This window comes from Sminthopsis crassicaudata, chromosome 2 (genome assembly GCF_048593235.1).
Source record: "Sminthopsis crassicaudata isolate SCR6 chromosome 2, ASM4859323v1, whole genome shotgun sequence".
Lineage (NCBI taxonomy): Eukaryota > Metazoa > Chordata > Mammalia > Dasyuromorphia > Dasyuridae > Sminthopsis > Sminthopsis crassicaudata.
Window position 1 is genome coordinate 463010909 of NC_133618.1, and position 20288 is coordinate 463031196.

At 37.3% G+C, this 20288-nt stretch overlaps 1 protein-coding gene across 4 annotated transcripts in view; it reads right to left on the minus strand.

Annotated features, from left to right (window-relative positions):
- The window catches only part of GGTA1 (glycoprotein alpha-galactosyltransferase 1 (inactive)), a 121178-nt gene that overhangs the window by 64566 nt on the left and 36324 nt on the right, over nt 1–20288 (minus strand). The window contains exon 1 of one of the 4 annotated variants that reach the window (XM_074292961.1): nt 5092–5387. The exons of 2 other annotated variants lie outside the window; for them this stretch is intronic. Coding sequence is in view for 1 of the 2 variants with exons in the window: in XM_074292960.1 (XP_074149061.1) it covers nt 3831–3869 (39 nt within the window). In the remaining variant the exon portion in view is untranslated. Of the gene's footprint in view, nt 1–3830; nt 3885–5091; nt 5388–20288 lie in introns of those variants that run through there. One more of the 4 variants, XM_074292960.1, reaches the window with a different exon arrangement.

The following is a 20288-nucleotide window of genomic DNA, read 5'->3' on the forward strand; positions in this document are numbered from 1 at the left end:
TAAATAATTAGTACCAATAAATATAGATAATTAGAGAACAATTAGCACTAATAAATAAAAATGAGAGTGATAATATACTTCCTAACTCATTGAGGATATAACTCAGAGCTGAGCATCACTTCTTGGAAGGATCAAAAGACAGAATATATATAAAGCCATTTTAAAGTAAGTCTTAATGTCTTAAGTAAAGTTGAACCATTACAATCATTTTAAGCTACTGGCCTAAAGCCACTGGATTAGTTGAGGAGCAAAAAATGAGTCTCAAATGCAGACCCAGTTCAATGCTTTTCCTACTCACTTGTGCTGTAACTTATTAGAAGAGTTCTGTCTGAGATAAGGAGGATGATTGAATCATTTGGATGAAGAATTTACACAATGCTTAGAAATCCCCCAGGCAGACTTGTCACAGACTGATCTCTCTTCTAGGTGCTCAGGCCACACTGGATTTAACTCATCCAGTCAGAAGAAATAAGAAAGCTTGTGTCTATATATATTTTTTTCATTCTTTCACAAAGAAATAGGTACTCCTACCATCTGGCTGAACAGTAAAACCCACATTCTATTCCCAAGAATGCTTTTACACTTCAGGGGGTCCAAATTAAAAACCTCCCACGAGCTTAAGAGGCATTCAGTTTCAATTCCCAAGGAAACATGGCAGAAGGAAGATGTTGATAGCTTAGTGACAAGGGCACTGACTGACCTTAGTCATTAGACTGAAGCTCAAATCTCAGCTGTCACTAGTTCCCAGTATAACTTTAATTTTAATTGAATGACTTCATCTTCTTGGGTCTTAGTTTTATCAGTCTGACAAAGGAATTCAACTAGAGTAGCTAGCTGTAGCAAACACTATGCTTTAAGATCCCTTTTGGCCCTAGCATCCTATGTTCTAATGTCCTTTCTAACTCTGGCATCCTGCATTCCAAGGTTCAGGGCTTTCTCTACTCACCTATGATGCAACTCATTGGGAAAGCTCTCTTTAAGATAGGAATGATTGAATCACTTGAATTGAGCATTTCATAAGTTAAATATCTCTCTATATACATATAGACATATGCACATATAAATACATACACATAAATTTCAAATTATATTCAAATATTAAACCTATATTTAGGAAGGATATAAAAATATTCTCCCTCTCTTTCTCCCTTATTGAACTACAATTATTCCTGTCACATCAAGACTTTCCTCATTGCAGTTTCAATGTATTACAGGTTGACATAAGAAATTAAAAGGGAATTTGGGGGGAGTTTTATGGAAGCCTCAGACAACACATCAAGGCCAGCAGATGACACATAAAAAAGTTTAGCTCAGAAATGCATAAAATGTATGTATTTAACATCAGTGTATTTTATCCTTTAATTTTATAAAAATTGAATAAAAGAAAAAGGAAAAATTCAGACATCTTTGGTATGAAGGTAAGACCCAAAAAATTTTACATGGATTTTCCAGATTGCAGGAGTGCTGAATCTCTAACTCCCATGATATGGAAGGGATAATTATATATATAGAGAGAGATAGATAGATAAATATATAAATATAGATATATAGAGACAGATATATATCTTCAGATATCTCTTAAATTTCTAATCATTTCACTCATTTTGGACTTTCTTTTTCCTCTGGCAGGACTTATTTTGGACTGTTTTGACTTCACCATGTCTCTAAACTAGGTACCTCTTTTTATCTCTTTTATCTTTCCCCATTAGATTGTAAACTTTCTTTTTCATATTTGTATGTATCCCAAGCACATAGCAAGCACTTAATAAATGTCTACTGACTTTACTTTAAGGGGGGGGCAGAGAATGGTATAATGGATATAGGGACTGATTTGGAATTCAAGAATCTAGATTTGAAGCCCATCTCTACCATTCACTATTTGAATGACCTTGAGCAACTGCCTTAATTATCCTTTCCAGGCTTCACCCACACATCATTAAAATGCTCTAAGCATCCCTATAATTCTAAATCTAGGCTACTATGATAGATATTGAGTACTGGTCCACTAAGGTAACTAGAAGTCCTACCTCACCTTCCTAATAAACCTTAAGGAGCCACTGTATCAAGGAAATCAATTTATCACCTGATAGACATATAACCCTCTATTGATGATGATCTTCATGCTTAGGGTTAGTATCCTCTTCTCCTTTTCCTCCACTGATTTAATTTCTATTCTATATACACTGATAATGTGTAAATATTGTCTCCACAGATAAAAGCCATGATTCAGAGAATGGGGTCAGTTTGAATTTTGTCCTAGTATCCATGTGGCCTAATCACATGCTAATAAAAGCTTATTGTTTGATTGCTTGATCTTTCCAGCTGGTTAGAACCTGCTAGACTTGACACCCTGTTGAAATAACCTTTGAGAACTTAAGATATCATATAAACATATTAAATATTTCCTTATTTTTCTCCTTATTAAATATTTTTTATTTGTTGTCCAGTCTGTCAGGGAATCCTAGAGGTGCCAAGAAGTCATTCCAAACTGTACCTGCAGCCACTCACTGCCCTAGCCAAATCAAACCATTCTTTTTTTAAAGCTCTTCTACAGGATTAGGATTGCCAAAGTCTCCTCACTACAAAGTCATGCATCTTCCCTCACCCTCTTGGTTGGAGGCCAATTTGTGGAACTAAAGGCTCTTCTCCTCCCTCTCCTTAAACCTGCTCAACCTCTTTTAAAAGCTCCCCACCAGGAAATTAACCCTCTATTCTTCCTAAGTCTTCCCCATCCACAAGAAGATCAGCAAAATTCTGAATATGTTATCCTTCCGGGCTTTCCTACCTGGCTTTCTAATTATAGGATTTAAAGCTGGAAAGAACCTTAGAAGCTCACTGGGGCCTCAAGACATCCAGTGACTTTCCCTCAAGGTTTTCACTTAATAAATAGAAGAGTCTGAACTGAATCTCAACCTAGATTGGCTGATGCCAAATCCAGTGATTTTTTTTTTTTCCCCACGGTATCATCTTGTCTGTCATAGAACGGTGCAATTTGCCCTTAATGCCTTAGGAAACAGCATCCATCTCTATTATTACCTTTAAAAAGAGAAGAAGAATTCTTGCTTTCAAAGCTTTTACAGGGAAAGCACATGTAGAAGGTTCAGGAATCACCAGAATTTGGATTAAGGGAATATGTTTATGCAGGGTTTCCTGCTACTTCCTATTTCTTTGCTCAGATTTCTTCTATCACATCCCCTTCACTGGGATTTAGTCCCTGCTTTGTTTTCCAGATAAAAAAGAAGACAACAGCATTTGCTTCCCTGATCTGTCACCATGCCCCTTATATAAAAGATTTGTAAACAGGGATCTATTAATTTTTTGATTAATCCATTGATTTAAAAAATATAATAATAGAATTTTAATATAATTGGTTCCTTTGAAATCTCAACTGTTTTATTCAATTAAAATCATTCTGAGATGGTATTTCTGGACTTCAACATACAAAGAGCCCATGATGAATAAAAGTTAAGAATCCAGCCTTATATACTAGTAGATCTAGGAACCTTTAGCACACTGGTTTCCTCACTTGCTCAGATATCCTGGGTTAGAAGGGATCCCATCCAGCAGGGTTATGTGCCGCATAGCAAAAAATGCATCTTGGCTTAAAGGGTCTTACCAACCCACCTGGGACAACTATTTGCATAGAGCTTAAACCTTCTCAAATAACAATGGCTACATTTCCATAACACCTTCAAATGTTACCTTCTCAAAGAATCAGGAGAAAAGGAATGTAAATATTCTTATTCCCACTCCCCAATCACCCAGAGAAAACAACTCACAACTCCAATTCCAGTGATCATGCCATTAAGCTCCACTGCCTTCATACTTACCACTGATGGTTTACTTTGTCTGAAAAGTCCAATTATCATCCTTTTAAGTAAGAGCCTCTCACTGGAAGAAGACTTCAGACTTGTGTTTTTCAGTCTTACGTGATTTTTTTCAAGACTTTATCTTTACTCTTGTTCTTTGATGCGCCTCTAAATTTTCCGCAGCTCTCTTCAGCTATAGAACACAACACTAAACAATGGACCTAATGATTGGGCCAAATGTACCAAGAATGACATTTCTAATCTCAATAGTTTTCTTTCCTGGTTATGCTTCTGGGATTGGTTTTTGTTTTTTTTTTTCTCCTCCTACTGACAGTCCCATCTAGCTGCCTCAATCAAAACAAGCCACTTATACCCATATCTCCTTTTGGTGATATTTAATCTTCCTTTTTCAATCAATCAAATACTAATTTACTGCCCTATGTTCAATGTGCCCACTCCATGTCCTAGCCCTTATACCTCACAAAAAAAAAGTAGATGGCAAACTCCCTCTTTTCAGGGAGCTCACAATCTATTTGGGGAAACAATATTTCATTGCAGTTCTTATTCGAGTTTCATCCTGTTTATTTTCTTAAACATTCAAATCACTAAGCAGGTCCAGCAACTAAAATGTCATTCATTATCTATACAGAGAAGAAGGGAGGAGAATGCAACCGGTTAACAAAAGGGTTTGCAGCAAATGCTTTTCCTTTCTGGGCTACAGGTTCCCTACAAATGAGTTTGCTTAGTCAATATCCAGGGCTCTTCCAGATCTAAGATCTCTTTCTGCAATGTGTTCTACAATTACCCTCCCAGCTTCAACATTCTCTGTTCTAAGGCCTCTTCCTACTTGTGAATTTTAAGTTCTAAAGGTTCTCCCAGCTCCAACATTCCATGTTCCAAGAGTCCTCCTAACTCTCAAATTCTATGTTTTAAGGTCCCCTTCCCATTCCAACACTCTATGTTCTAAAGGAACCTCCCAGCTCCAACATTCCATGTTCTAAGATCCCTCTCAGGTCTAACAATTTATGGCTTCTTCTAGGTGAAATCACTCCTCCTTCTTCCCCAGCCAAAACATAAAAGGGCTCGAGTAAAGTAGAGCTCATCTCTCATCCTAACTCTCAGTGAGGTCAAAGGACTAAATAAAGATGAGTTTAAAAGAAAATATGGATGGGGAAGGAAAGAGAGAAGGAATAGTTCATTTGATCTTGAAACAAGAACAGTGAGAACCTGAGACACAGAGAGCCAGGAGCCTCCCTGCTAGCCCAGTGCCTCCCAAACTCACCTATCCTAGTCTTTCTTCAAGTCCTCCTCCAGACTGGAATAAGTCCAAGCAGCAGAGAGAAGACAATGAGGCTGCCTTGCTATCCTTGTCCAGACTACCCATTAAGTCCAAAATTTGTCCAGACTCTTGGAGAAAATCTGTCAGAGGTACAGCCCCAAAGCAAGCTTGTTTTCTTTTCCATGTGCAAGCAAGAGATGCCAGGGATGGGCCACATCTGTGTGGTCCAGCCAGCACAGCAGAATAACCTTCCCAGAGGAGATATGTGAGCCTGGGCCTGGGACTTTTTAGCTTGAAAAGGAAATGAGGGTGCTAATTCAGGTACAGAAACAGAAAGGAAGCGTGAGCCGAGACTCCAACGGAAAGCCCCTCCTCCCACACCCCCCACAGGGGCTCACGTGCTTTGTCTGCCCCGGGGCCTCTGACTGTGGTGGGGGAACCCGCCTACAAAGTCACAGAAATGACCAGACAGGCTAAAATGAAGTCATAGCCCTAACAGCCTGTCATATAGCACACTAAGGTTTATAAAAACGCTTTCCCCAACAAGAAAGTCTGTAAAACAGGTTAGCGTAAACATTATTATTCCCATTTGATAGATGAAGAAACTGAGGCTCAGAGAGACTAAGGGATTTGCCTAGGGTCATACAATTTAGCATTAGAATTTACACACCTCCCCAAGGCACAGAACTCTGTAGCAATGTAGACTAAAGAGCAAGGAGGGAACTAACTTGCCAGGGGTTGTGGTGCTTACTCTGCTTTCTTTATGGTTTCATTTCTCTTTCAAAAGGAGAAATAAACATTTTAAATGCATTTTTAAAAAGATGTTCTTGAGCATTAAGATCAAAGTAGTCTTTGAACTTCTTCCAGTGGTGTGATAGGCAGCTTACTTAGCAGAAGAGACATATTTGATTTCCTGGGTTCAAATCTTTCCTGATCATTGCTTTATTAGGTCAGTTTTGTCCTCTCAGTTTCCTTCAGAAAATTAAGAGGCTGTTGTGGATGACCCCTAAATTCCCTTTCAAATCATAGTCTTATGATCTAAAATAAAGTATCCCATCCTTCCCCAATTGGCAGGAAAAACCTGGAAGTAGACATCAGGAAAAAAAAAAATTGGATTTGGGTCTTGGTTTTGCCATTTGATATGGAATCCTGGGTACTCAAGGCTAGAGGAGATTTCAGAGAGCTTCTAGTTCCATGCCTTTATATTACAGCTCAGAAAATTAGGATCCAGAGACCAGTCATTCAAGAAAAGGAGGCAAGCTTCAAACCCAGACTCACAGAATCCAGTACCCCCTTTCACCACAAAAGGTGGCCTTCTCTTTTTTCTAGACCTCAATTTCCTCATCTATACAATGGAGGTTAAGGTTGGAGGTAGGGGGTGGGGTTTGGGACTAAAGGATCTTCAAAATAGCTTCCAGCTCTAACATTCTATGAACTTTACTGGAATAACTGAGGTTGGCTGGGGGGAGGGGGGAGGCAAATTCAAATGGGACTTTGTGGAGGAATGTGCTTCCAGATTCTAGAGAAGTCCTGGAGAAGACAAGGACAGAAGACAGCAAAGAAGCAGGAGTCAACAGGTCTGTCACATGTTGTTCTTGTTAATAAAGCAGCTCATGATGTGTTATCTATTGTCAGAGTTGGTGTGAGTCAAGTTTTGCTAGATTGTCCATTTCCCTCCCACCTTCTTCCAAACTCCGGGCCCCTCTATTATAAAGGAATGACTTCGGAGCCAAGTGGGGGCATATCAACCAGAATAAAGTGTTCTCTCTTTCCACATTTGTCAAACACAGACACTCTCTCTTGTAATCATAATTCTTTCCCTCCTCCCTGCTGGTTGTCTGGCTTCTCTTCATTTTCTTTATTTCTTTTCTCTTGCTTAAACATTATCTGAAAGGAGTGAAGCATGAGACTGTCATGGGTAATGTGTGATGGAGAAATAAGTCCATTTTGTGTGGGAAACTGAGATATGAATTCCATATTACTAGCTGGGTTACTTTGTGTAAGCCACTTCTCTCTGTGATCTCAATTTGCTCACAATTAACCTAAATGATCTTTCAATATCCCTACCAACACTAAACCCTAAAATCTTCCTTCTTGTTCTTTCTATGGGATCCCCTCAAACGTGTGTACTAGTGGATGAGGATTGATTTCCTAGTGAGTTCTGCTAAGGGGAGTGTCTGAGTGCCAAAAGGAAGTACTGCCTCTTTAGCAGGATTTCTTTTAGTTCCTGACCTCTTTTTTTTTTTTTTTTTTTTGGTGGGGGGTGGGGGGAGTCTATAAAATGTAAAGGAAATAGCTGAATAGCTAGAGGGTATGCATATTGAAAGCATTTACTGGAACTGCTTGTGGGTTTCCTCCATTGTCTATAGGTATGCAGTTTACAATCAGCTCTCCACTGGAGATTACTGGAGGATTTGCAGATTTGATGATATGTAGTCAAAGAAAACCTACATCCGAAGGGGACATTAAAAGGTCTTTTCTAATTCAAAAGAATTCCAATATTTTAAGGTTCAAAGGTATTAATGTATCTTTTTTGTTGTTTTTCAAGCTTCAGAACATAGAAAGTTCTATGAACTAGAAACCATCTCAGGATATATGATGGGAAGGGAATAAAGCACTTATTATGGGCCAGGAACTATGCTAAACACTTTAAAACATCTTATTTGATTCTTACCACAAACCTCCGAGTTAAAGCATTGATGCTTTACATTTTACGGTTGAGGAAACTGAGGCAAACAGCGGTTAAGATACTTGCCTATAGGTGGCAGCTAGGTGGCACAGTGGATAGAGCACCAGCCTTGAATTCAGGGGAACCCGAGTTCAAATCTGGTCTCAGACACTTAACATTTCCTAGCTGTGTGACCCCAGCCTCAAAAAAAAAAAAAAAAAAAAAAAAAAATACTTGCCTAGAATCACACGGCTGGTAAACTGAGGCTAAATTTGAACTTGGATCCTCCAGACTCCAGACCTACTACATTGACAAGGTCTTGAATGGGGTTTTGGATAGAGAGAAACTAAAGAACTGATTCTGGAGACAAGCAGGGAGAAGGAACAGATAAGAGATCAGTTTAGCTCCACTGTCCCACCCTCAGGGGAGTTGTCTAGGCTGAAATCTAAACTATTTCAAACCCGAAGACCCACCCTTTGTAGAAGCCTCCAACAGTCTCACCTTGTCTGGTGCCCTGTTAGAAATCCCTGTGTCCTTGAGGTTAAATTTTCCTTATTAAAATCTATTTATGGACCTCCCATGGCTGCTGCCTTCCTTGTGTCAATCTACCACAATAATGTGCCTCATGGTATCTTTCCCTTTATCCTTTCCTTACGCTTTTCGACCTCACTTCTCCTTATATAGACCAACTCTTTTAGAGTGCTGAGATCCTTTTAGTTTTTAGCCTGACAACTAAGGACATGCTCCAAACTCATGGGGTGCTCCCTTTCTACTGGATAATTGTGAGTTTCACTGAAGTACTTGTCTTTCATATGCTCTCCCAAGTGTATTTCATATTTACCATTCCTGGTGTCTATTGTATCCCTTCATTTTGTCTGTAACCTTTTCCCTAAATAAATCTATCTTTTGTCAAAGAGAACAGCCATTGTGAATTCTTTACATGTCCAAACTCTAGCTTCTGGTGCATACTACCATCATCTAGTGTCTACATCATCCACATCATTTTGATGCTTAACCCGGCAACATTATCCATTGCACCACCAGGCTGCCTCAAATGCCTAAATGGCAGAACACAGAGGACCTTAGGACTTCAAATGTTCTAATATTCTAGGAAAGAACTATGACTATTAATATTTGTGCTATCTATCTAAGAGCTACTAAGATAATCAAATTAATTAAAACACACCCACAACCCACACACACCCATTTCTTAGACATAAAAGTGCCATAAGTGTGTTTCTTTCTCTTACTGGGTATTGGGTAACTTTATCTTCCTGCTTTTAGCTTTAACTGGAATGCAATTAATTTAACTGTTATCTTGAATTAGTATCCGCCTGCAAAGTCAACACCAAGTTCCCTTACAAATTCCCCATTTCCCCACTTCCCCCTAGTGTAATATAACAAGTTCTTCCCATTGTTAGCCTGGGACTGAATTTCTTTCATTTTCTAATCTTCCTCAAAGAGAGAGAATTTTCTGGAGTTCAGCTACAATCTACTTATGTAGGAAAGGGCCTTTGTGGTCAACTAGTCAAACTATTTTAAAGCATTTATTAGACATATTTCATGACAAGCAAATTTCTTGGAATTTACAATAGTTGGGATAGTTTCATTTTGTGAACATCAATGGGCAGTGCCCAACCAAAAAAGTGTCATCTCTATCACATATTGGTAGCATTCCCACTCACTACTCTCTCCTTCCAACTCCTTCCCTCTCAAGAAATGTAACTTAACTTTTCAACACTCTAGTAAACTTTAAAATTATAAATTTCAGAAAAGGGGATAAAGAGTATTTGGAGAAGAAATTCTCTCACCTGGGATTTCCCCCATTCCAGTGAAGATGCAAAGTTCTTGCATTTGGATTTTAATGATACTAGACACAATGTCTGAGTTGATTAGATGAAACCAGATGAAGCAGATTTTCCCATTTTTTGGTTAGATCTGTGTGAATATGAGTGCTGGATTCCATTCTATATATGTTTCGTTGGACTGTTTTGTTATGTTCTAAATTCTGTGATTTTTAAGAATGGATGTTACTCTTAGGAAAAAGAGTTAGGCATTACAATGAATAGAGACATGAGCTTGAAATGAGGAAGACCTGAGTTCAAAACCAGCTTCAGACACTTATTAGGGAGGTGACCCTGCGCAAGTCACTTAACACTGTTTGCCTCAGTTTCCTCATTTGTAAAATGAGCTGTATAAGGAAATGGCAAACTACTCCAGAATCTTTGCTAAGAAAACCCAAATGATGTCATGAAGAGTTGGATGTGACTGAAAAATGACTGAACAACAAAAAAGAGCTCATAAAGAACACATTTCATTGATTCAAAGAGATATCACAGCACCTATCAGTTCAGAGAATCAATCTCACCAACATGCCATGAAAAGTGGAGTTGAAAATGAAAAACAATGCCAAGAACTGACAAACTATTTCTGAAAACTACATAATCCTCAAAAAATAAATCAACCCTGTCAGAGGGACTTGACAGCTGCAAGAATTGCTATTGAATCCTCTTCAGTATGGAGTGTTCTTTAAATTGTAAAAGCAGTAAGATGACAACTTTAAAGGGGGGAAAAAAAAACCTGCTAACCCTTACGCCAAAAAACAAACAAATTCACATGTCTTTGACAAGACAAGATTGGAGTACCTAAAATTTGGGGGGAGGGGGAAAAGAAGTAATTTTTCCTGATGAAACTCACTTTTTCATTCAAGGCTAATCAGTTAAAACTGTTATCAGAAATTCAGGTGAACCTATTAAAATCATCAGACTGCAAACCATTCACCAAAAAAAAAAATTTAGGGGATTTCTTTTACTTCCAGTGTACTTGTAACTCTTGTCCCTTTGAAGAAATGGTGAACTCTGATAAATACATGCATGTATTCAGAAATAGAACTGTTGGGGGATTGCAGAAAATTCCAAATGGAAGTGGAAAAACTGCAAAATAACCTGCATGACATACATCATGAAAAATGAAGGTTATCTCCATCAAAGAGATAGAAATGTTTGTTTCACTGATCTGGAAGCTTGCCTAATTTAATCCTATTGAAAAGTCATGGACTGTTATAATCAAAGCTAGACTTGGAAAGATGGAGTATTTGTCAAAGGTGTAGCTCATGCTTTATGCACAAGATGTGGTTTCATGATTAAGATTTATAAATACAAGTCAGATTCTTGTGAATTTGAGGTCAAATCAGGCATAAAAATCTGTATACCCAGACTAAAATATTTTTAGATGCAAAAGGCATGAAACTCATTATGTTAGTTAATACATTTAACTATTTGCCTTTATTCCAATTCCAAGTAATTCCACTATATATGCCACGTGTTTATACTAATAAAGATGTAAATTAGTCCTTGCCCTCAAAGAGTTTAATTTTATGGATGAAAACCAAATGATTAAGGGATTATTCCAAGATCTTACTGTTAGTTAAGTAGTACAGCTAAATTTTAATCCAAGTCTTCTAATTCGGGAACCAGGGAAGTTCAGAGTTCCCCAGAAAGGGTAAGATTGATAACAGAAAATCCTGGCAGACTTGAAGGCCCATTAAAAACCAAGTTTGGAGGTGAAGGACAACTAGGTTGCATAGTAGTTAGAATACCAACTCTGGAGTCTGGAGAACCTAAATTCAAATCAAAAGTTAGATACTTACTAGCTGTGACAACCCCAATTACCTTAAAAAAAGAATCACAAAAAGTTACTTTAGTCCAATTACCTAAAAACAAAACAAAACAAAAAAACACCAAAAAGCATCTGAGGTCAGAATGATATCAAGTGGTATTTTGTATATCCTTAAACAAACCACTTTCACTCTTTTGGGCCTCAGTTCCTTTTCTAAAATAAAAGTGTTGGACTATGATCTCCAAGGTTTCTTCTACCTCTGAATCCTATGAAAACTATTATGCATTGTTGAGATGCTTGACTAGATAGATGATCTCTAAGTTTCCTTCCAACTATCTCTAGTATGGTACATCTCTAGTGTTTAAATCTTTTCTAACTCTATGAGAACATTCTAGGTTGCAAGGTCCTTTCAAAACTATATCTGATGACCCTATGATTTTTGTCTCCTACTTAAGAAAAATCAGGAAACTGACCTCTTGCTCTGGTTCTGCTCTTTTGGTTTTATTTTATCATGATTGCTAAGTAACATTTCTTTTTGTTGTTGTTTTTGTTTTTGAGAGGCAATTGGGGTTAAGGGACTTATCTAGGCTCACACAACTAATAAGTGTTAAGTATCTGAGGTCACATTTGAATTCAGGACCCTTGGGCTCTGGGACTGGTACTGTATCTACTATGCCATCTAGCTGCCCCTGGCATTTCTTTTCCAAAGGAGAGACAACCCCATGTTTTGGAAGGAGTCTTAGAATCATTTCCAATACTATCTGGGAAAGTCACTATACTGTGACTTCTTCCTCTGTGATACAAGAATAATGTGGTCATTACTACCTTGTAAGATGTATATAAGGAAAATAATTTTTGTAGAAATGTGAGTGATTACTATTAAAGTCTTCAAAGTGCTTGGATTTCATAAGGCAGTATTATAAAGAAGACAGAATACTGGATTAAATTAAGAAAACTGGCAGTCTTTGAATGCCACACAACAAATATTGTAGGCAGCAGAGTCATTGAAGGTTTTGACCAGAGGGAAAATAGATATAAAGTACTCCTTCAAAAAAACTAACCTGGTATGTTTGAATTATTCGGGGTAGCTCTTAGTGGAGTGTTTTAGAACTCTAGATCAGCATCAGGAAGGGATAAGTTTCAATCCTATCTCAGGTATTTATTGGCTGTATAACCCTAGGCAAACTGTTTTACCTGTCAGACTAAATTTCCCCTTCTATACAAGAAGGGATAATGATAATGCTGCTCGCACAGATTTCTATAAGAATCAAATAACTTTTAAGGCTTATATAAATGCTAGCAATTTCTGTTACCATTAGAAATGAGTACCAGTTACAAGAAAGATAGATATATACTAAAGTTACAATATACCATCTAGTTTAGATAAATCTGATGTCTCTGGTTTAGCACTGGAGACAAGTATGGGAAAGGAGAAAAAAAGGAAAGAAAAGGTAGCTGAAGGAAAGAAGAAAGGAGAAAAGGAAAGAAGGAGGGAGAAAGGAAAAAAGAGGAAAAGACCTTATTAAACAATTATTATTGTGCTAAAGTGCTGAGGATATAAGTACAAACAAATATATGCTTTATCTATTTTTTTTTTTTTATGGCCACAGACTGTGCCTATGTATCGTAACTCCCAATATGATAAGATAACTTCAGACAGGTGAAATAGCCAACAGCAGGCAGAAAAATATGGAATGATTATGATTATCTCAGGCTTTTCATTTCATTTCATTCAGTGTTTGGAAACTTTAAGTAGTACTGTGTTGGGTTTTTTTTTTTTTTTCTTTCTGTCTTTTTTATTGGTGAAAATTTATTTTTGCCCTATTGTAAGGCAAGAAACATTGGGCTGGGAGAAATGAAATCTGGGTTCTAGACTTGGTTCACTAACTAATTCCATGCTCTTGGACATGTTATTATCATAGAGTTGGACAAGTTGGATAATCTCTCATGTCCCTTCTGGCTTTGATATTCTATGCTCCATAGTGTATCATTCTCTGTTCTAATGGTCCTCTTACACCTCTTATATTAAATTATTTAATTAAGCCTGGAGTTCTAAAATTCCCCATAATCCTCACTGAAAAAGATATAAGAATGATTCTGGAAGCATCCAGATTTTGGTTCCTTAGAGGTATAATCTGGAATGATCATCTCCATTAAGTTAGCAGAGGAAATCCTGTGATTCCAGTTGAGGAAACAAGTCTTCAACATTTAAAGTTTGTTTGTTTGTTTGTTGTTATTGTTAACAATGCCCTTCACCATCTGATTCACAGAAAAAGAAAAAAAAAAGAAGTGGACTTCATATTGTCTAATCTAAAAATGGAAGAGTATTATTTTGAATACATTTTAGTGGGGTAGAGAAGGGTCCTACTGTAACAACCATTTTTCCTTGAATCTCTTTTAACATGATTAACACTGATTATTTCTTCAATTCTAACATTTTATGTTCTAATGTAAGCTCTGATATCCCATTAAAATCATTCCAATGGGAGGCAGCTAGGTGGCACAGTAGATAGAGCACTAGCCTTGAATTCAGGAGGACCCAAGTTCAAATCTGGTCTCAGAGACACTTAACACTTCCTAGCTGTGTGACCCTGGGCAAGTTACTTAGCCCCAGCCTCAGAGAAAAAAAAAAAAAATCATTCCAATGAAATTCAAATTCCATGGGATTAGAGGCTATTTTTCATTTTGATGTTGCCTCTGGATTCTAATGAGATAGCCTAAGTGCTTAACAAATCCCTGCTGACAAAAACAAAAACTAAACAAATCCTTGATGAATAAAAAATTAATAAATGAATTCATTCTAATAGAGATAATAAATGGAATATTGATTGCCTGTATTAAGTCTCTTTGACTCAAATATGGAATGTAAGAAAGATCCTAAGATGAAATCAGTCTGGAAACACATACTGGAGTCAAATTGAGGGGCGCCAGGTGGAGGAATTTATATTACAGCCTACAAGTAACAGGGAGCCACCAGATATTACTGAGCAGGATTCTTTTGACATGCATATGGAGGATGAATTAGAGAAAGGGGAAGCATGAAGCAGAAAAATAAATTAGGAACAATTTCAATAGTTCAGGCAAGAGGTAATAAGGACCTGTCCAGGATGGTCTTATTTTTCATTAGCCAGTGTCTTACTTTAACTATTTTGATGAACTTCCACAGTTTGAGGTATAGTAGGAAGACTAATAGATCAAGCCTCTTTGATTATTAAGGTTATTTTTATTATTACTTATTTTTTATTGTCACTATAATTGCACCTCTCCTTTTTTGAGAGACTTTTCCTATTAAGTACGCTTAATTATAATTCTTTTTTGTTTCCATGCTGAATTCATCATTGCCTTTGAGGAACAGCTACTTTCCAGGAGCCTTATAAATTTTCTTGGCCAAAGTTCAATAAGTGTTTTCTTTTTTCTTTTCTTCTAAGTTTTATGGAAAGCTTGCTGCCCTTTCTCATCATCACCACAAAGACAACAGTAGCTCAGGTCAAAGTCATTCTCAAAAATGGCTATTTATTAATATTCATAAAGAGTAGACTGCCCATCCTCAATTAAAACCACCAATTTCCAAAGCTATGAACCTGCATATCATTCTTGGATTAATTATTGGCAATGCCAGATTTCTCCGCATGTTAGGTACCAACAACTGAGTTATGAGAGTCAGAGACCAATCACAAGTATGGAAAATATACTCCTGAAATATATTAGGGCATTCTGGAAAATTAGCACTTAGAAAATACTGGTTACTATTTCAGGCATGCACAACTTAGTCAATTAGCATTCATAAAGTTTCAAGAACCCTTGAAGAACAAGGCCCTCCTTGTAAAGAAATCCAGTCAGTAGTAGAACTTTTTCCACTATAAAAGCAAGTACAATCTAGATTCAAATTGTATTGATCTTGAGGCAGCTAAGTGGCACAGAGGATAGAGCACCAGCCCTGAAGTCAGGAGGATCTGAGTTCAAATTTGACCTCAGACACTTAACACTTTCTAGTTGTGTGACCCTGGGCAAATCACTTAACCCCAATTGCCTTAGCCAAAAAAAATTAAAAAATAAAAAAAAATTGTATTGATCCTCACATAAATATGTGTACTATTACCACGGAGGAGACTGGCATAGGATCAGAAGAAACTCTATAAGCCAAAAGAATCTTGCCCTTCATTTGGAAATATTCAAAGGACCAAGGCAGTAATCCCCTCTGAACACTCATTTTTTATCTTAATTCAGATGGCTTTAATTTATCTCTGCAATAATCCATATTCTTCAATGAATTTCACTTAAACATGTCAATTTTGTGCATATTTTTTGACTCAATATCACTACTAGGTCTGTATCCCAAAGAAATTTTAAAAGGATGGGACTGGTAGGACCTATTTATAGCTACATATATGTGTGTGTGTGTGTGTGTGTGTGTGTGTGTGTGTGTGTGTGTGAATGATACTTCTGTTCGTGGTGGCAAAAAAATTGGAGAACTGGAAATTGAGGGAAGGCCCACTAACTGGGGAATGGTTGAACAAGCCATGACAAATGATTGTGATGTAAAACTATTGTGCTGTAAGAAATTATAAGCTATATGCTTTCAGAAAAACCTTGGGAAGTCTTACATGAAGTGATGTAAAGTGAAAATTAGAACCAGGAGAACAGTGTACACAGGAACAGTAATATATGATGAGCAACTGTGAATGACTCAACTATTCTCAGCAATGCAATTATGCAAGACAATTTCAAAGGGCTCATGATGAAAAATGCAACTGACTAATATATACACTCAACTGGGTACAGAAATTTATCTTATCCTACTTCAAAGTAGGAGTGGAAGGTGATAATGACGAGGAAACCCCAAAACTCTAAAAAATCCTTAAAGGAGAAAACCTCCTTTGACTTTGCCTCAGGGAGGGGACTCCACCCCAAGCACAAACAGTTTCATGTTTGTTACCTGGGTGAGGTTGGCTCAGTCCCAAAACTCATTGAATTCAATTCAAATTCTAGCCCAGGCTAAAACCCAGCTATAACCTGGGACTCCACCCATGAGCCCCCTTCAGCTTGTAACCAAAGCCCCTTATTATAAAAGAGCCAGACCGGAGCCCTCTCTTTGCAGAGGTCCCAAACATGGCAGCCTTACGCCTGGATCTCTGCCCATTAGAACACTGTTTTTGGTGCCTTCTTATCTCTACTTTCACCTTTTACTAACTAGACTTTAACTTTACTTCTAAACCCCATAATAAACGTCCTTTATCAATCTAGGTTTTCAGATCTATAAATTCTTTTACAGGGGACTCTTGCACAGCTACTAGACCTCATTTAACTTTGTATCCTTGCGCCGAATCCAAAGGGGTTGCAGGGGAGCTCTATTTGACTCCCTGTACCCCCAACCTGCCACTTGACCTCAATTAAACCCTAATTTCATTTAGGTACCCCAATTCTATACCTCATCAATAAGGGAAGGGAAGATGGGTTGGTGATACAAAGGAGGGCAGATTAGGGGAGGTAATAGTCAGAAACAACTCACTTTTGAGGAGGGACAGGATGAAAGGAGAGAGAATATTATAAAGAGAGATGAAAATGACATGGAGGGAAATACAGTTAACAATTTTAATTGTGAAAAAAAAATTTGAAGGAAGTTTCTCTAATAAAGGGGCCCCATTTCTCAAATATATAGAGAACTGAGTCAAATTTGTAAAAAAAAAAAAAAAAAAAAAAAAAAAAAAAAAGTCATTCCCCAAATGGTAAATGATTAAAAGATATAAATAGTTTTCAAATGAAGTAATCTATAGCCATATGAAAAAATGTTTTAAATCACTATTGATTAGATAAATTAAAACAATTCTGATTTATTACCTCCTTATTACTAGATTGACTCATAGGATAGATAAGGAAAATGACAAATGGTGGAGGGATATGGGAAAAATGAGTTATCACTGCATTGCCAACTGATCCAACTATTCTGTAGAACAATCTGGAACTATGCCCAAAGGGATATAAAACCCTGCATAAATACTCTCAGCAATACAATGATTCAAGATAGCTTTGAAGAACTTAGGATAAAAAATGCTATTCATCCCCAGGGAAAGAAATGATATCTAAATACAGATTGAAGCATACTTTTTTGTTGTTGTTGTTGTTCAGAGTACTTTTTTGTATGAAACTTTTTATTTTCAAAACATATGCAAGGATAATTTTTCAACATTGACCCCTAATTTCCTCCCCATTACCCCCACCCCTTCCCCAGATGGCAAATAATCCAATATATGTTAAACATGGTAAAAATATATGTAAATCCAATATAGGCATACATATTTATACATTTATCTTGCTACACAAAAAAAAAGATCAAAAAGGAAAAAATTAAAAAATAAAATTCAAGCAAATAACAACAAAAAAAGTGGAAATGCTATGTTATGATCCATACTCAGTTCCCACAGTCTTATCTCTGGGTATAGATGGCTCTTATCATCACAAGATCATTGGAACTGGCCTGAATCATCTCATTGTTGAGAAGAGACATGTTGATCAGAACTGACCATTGTATAATCTTGAAGCATACTTTGCCAGATTTCAAAAGGAGGTCCATGCTACAAAAAGGGGTTTAAAAAAATCCTAGTCTAAGATTACAAGTGAGAAAGAGTTGATTTGCAATGCTAGAAGTTCCTCACTGTGAACTCCCTACAACAAAGAAATAGCTGGCCCAATTCCCATCCATAATGATGACAGTTATTGTTTTCCTACTTTCTACATTATAATTATAAGAAATCATACATATTATCACTTGATAATAACTTCATTTTTACAGATTAGAAAAAAAAAATGAAGCTTCCCAAAGATCTGGTTACTTGTCCCGACTAAAAGAAATGTTGAGTAAAATAATACTGGGGTCACACTCCCTCAACCCCCAATTCTCTTCCACAGGTATGGTTCATCTTCCCTTTCTTCTATATTCCACCTTAGTTCATATTCTGGAATAAGAGACAAAAAGACACAGGAGAAATGCCTGTTAGAAAAGGCAGTGTTCTTATATGATTTTCTAGCCTCTCTGAAATCCTAGGCTAAATTTTCTGGTGCTGAGAACTTCCTTATCTCTAGAGACTCTTATCTCTAGGTATGGAAATTTATATATATGTGTGTGTGTGTGTGTGTGTGTGTGTGTGTGTGTGTGTGTGTGTGTGTATGTACAGACACACACATATTGTTATTTGTCCTTTAGTCTCAGAGGGCCATGACCTCAGGGAAGTGATGCCTTGAAATACAAGTGAATTAGATTTAAGGGAGGGAGGACTGTACAAGTCACCTGCCTCACTTTCTCCTCTAGAGCTAGATATAGATCAGGACAATTTGGAGATGGCCCTGGGTGTAGTAGGCTTTAAGCTAAAGTTTTTAACAGGTTTCTCTTTGACTGAGGCCATAACCATGCAGTGATTAAGGCTAGGTTGCAATTGAGGCAAAGACTGGCCTCTTTTAACTAGTTTTTAAAAAAATCTAATTCACTTTCAAGAGGTCTCAGACCAAGCCCCAAGTGGTCATGAAGGAACTGAACTAAACTATTCTGAGTCCTCTTCTAGTCGTAAATCCAATGATTCAGTCAGAGGGTAATCTCTAGCCTCCTTTATGAAGGTAAAGCACCTGTAATATCCAACTAAAATTCAGTCTTCTATAGGAAACTTTTCCCAATCTTCCTTGATTCTAGTGCTTCGTTTCCTTTAATTATTTCTTATTTATCCAGTTAAGTAATCTGCCAAGGGTTATACAGCTAGTAAGTGAGGCTTAATTTGAAGTAAGGTCCTCTTGACTGTCTAATCAGGGCCAGTGTCTTATCTATATTGTACCGCCCAGTTGCCTTTCCTCTAGTGGATTGTGAGCTCCTTGAAGACAGGACTCTTTTTCTATTCCCCACTATTTAGCAAAGTGTTGGGCACAAAGCAGAAGCTTAAGAATTATTTATCTATTATCTTGGACTTCTACCTGTAGCCACTGGACAGTCTTTCTGAACCTTCTTGTAAAGCATGTTCTCCATGCCCCAATAGGAGGAAGATCCCAAGTAGGAACCAAAAACAGTATCCAAACTCTAGCCTTGGGAAATGATTGGAGTTGCCCAAATATCTGTCAGGGGAATAATCTGAAGTTTTGATTACCACAGACCATCATCCTTCTTAGAACTTATTCAGCATGTCTCTACTCTTGTTTGTGATGGAAGAAATTCTAAGCTTGGAATCTGTTTGACATTGATCCCACTGATGAGTTTAAGGTTCATCACCAAGTGATGAGATTGATGTAGGCACCAAATGTTGGGGTTTGGTCATATGAAGAATTTGAAAAAAAATTGGTATATTTAGGAGATAAAATGAGGAGATATAATAGATGCCAGGAATGGTAAATATGAAAATGATTTGGGAGAGCATATAGTTAGCAAGGAAGGGGTTTTAACAATTAAAAATGGAAGAGCCAAGTTTTCTAATGGAACTTACATTGAACCAGAAGAAAGAAAATAACTCCATGAGGTGGAAATATACCATTGACTGTCAGGTTAAATTGATAGCTATAAGAAGGAGAGTTTAAGACATCATATAATGAGGCGTGGTGAGGGGAAAAGAAAGACATCATGAGGGACAGAGGAGGGATGAGGAAAAAGACACCCCAATAGCTATGGCAGGCTAATCCCAAAAGAGGTTCAGCAAAAATGACATAGGTTTCTAAGGGAAATTTAACCTCAAAGGGTTTGCCATAACTTGGATTTCTGATTGTACACAGTGAAATGGGGCTACCCATGACCTTCACAAAGAGTGGGACTATAAGGTTGAACTAATCCCCATTACTGCCTTTCCCTGCATGCCTCAGGAAGTAATCTTATCCGTACTTTAGTTCTTCTCCATCAGCTTTACCTAGTTACCCAGGACCTCATTACTGCCACAGTTGATCAAAT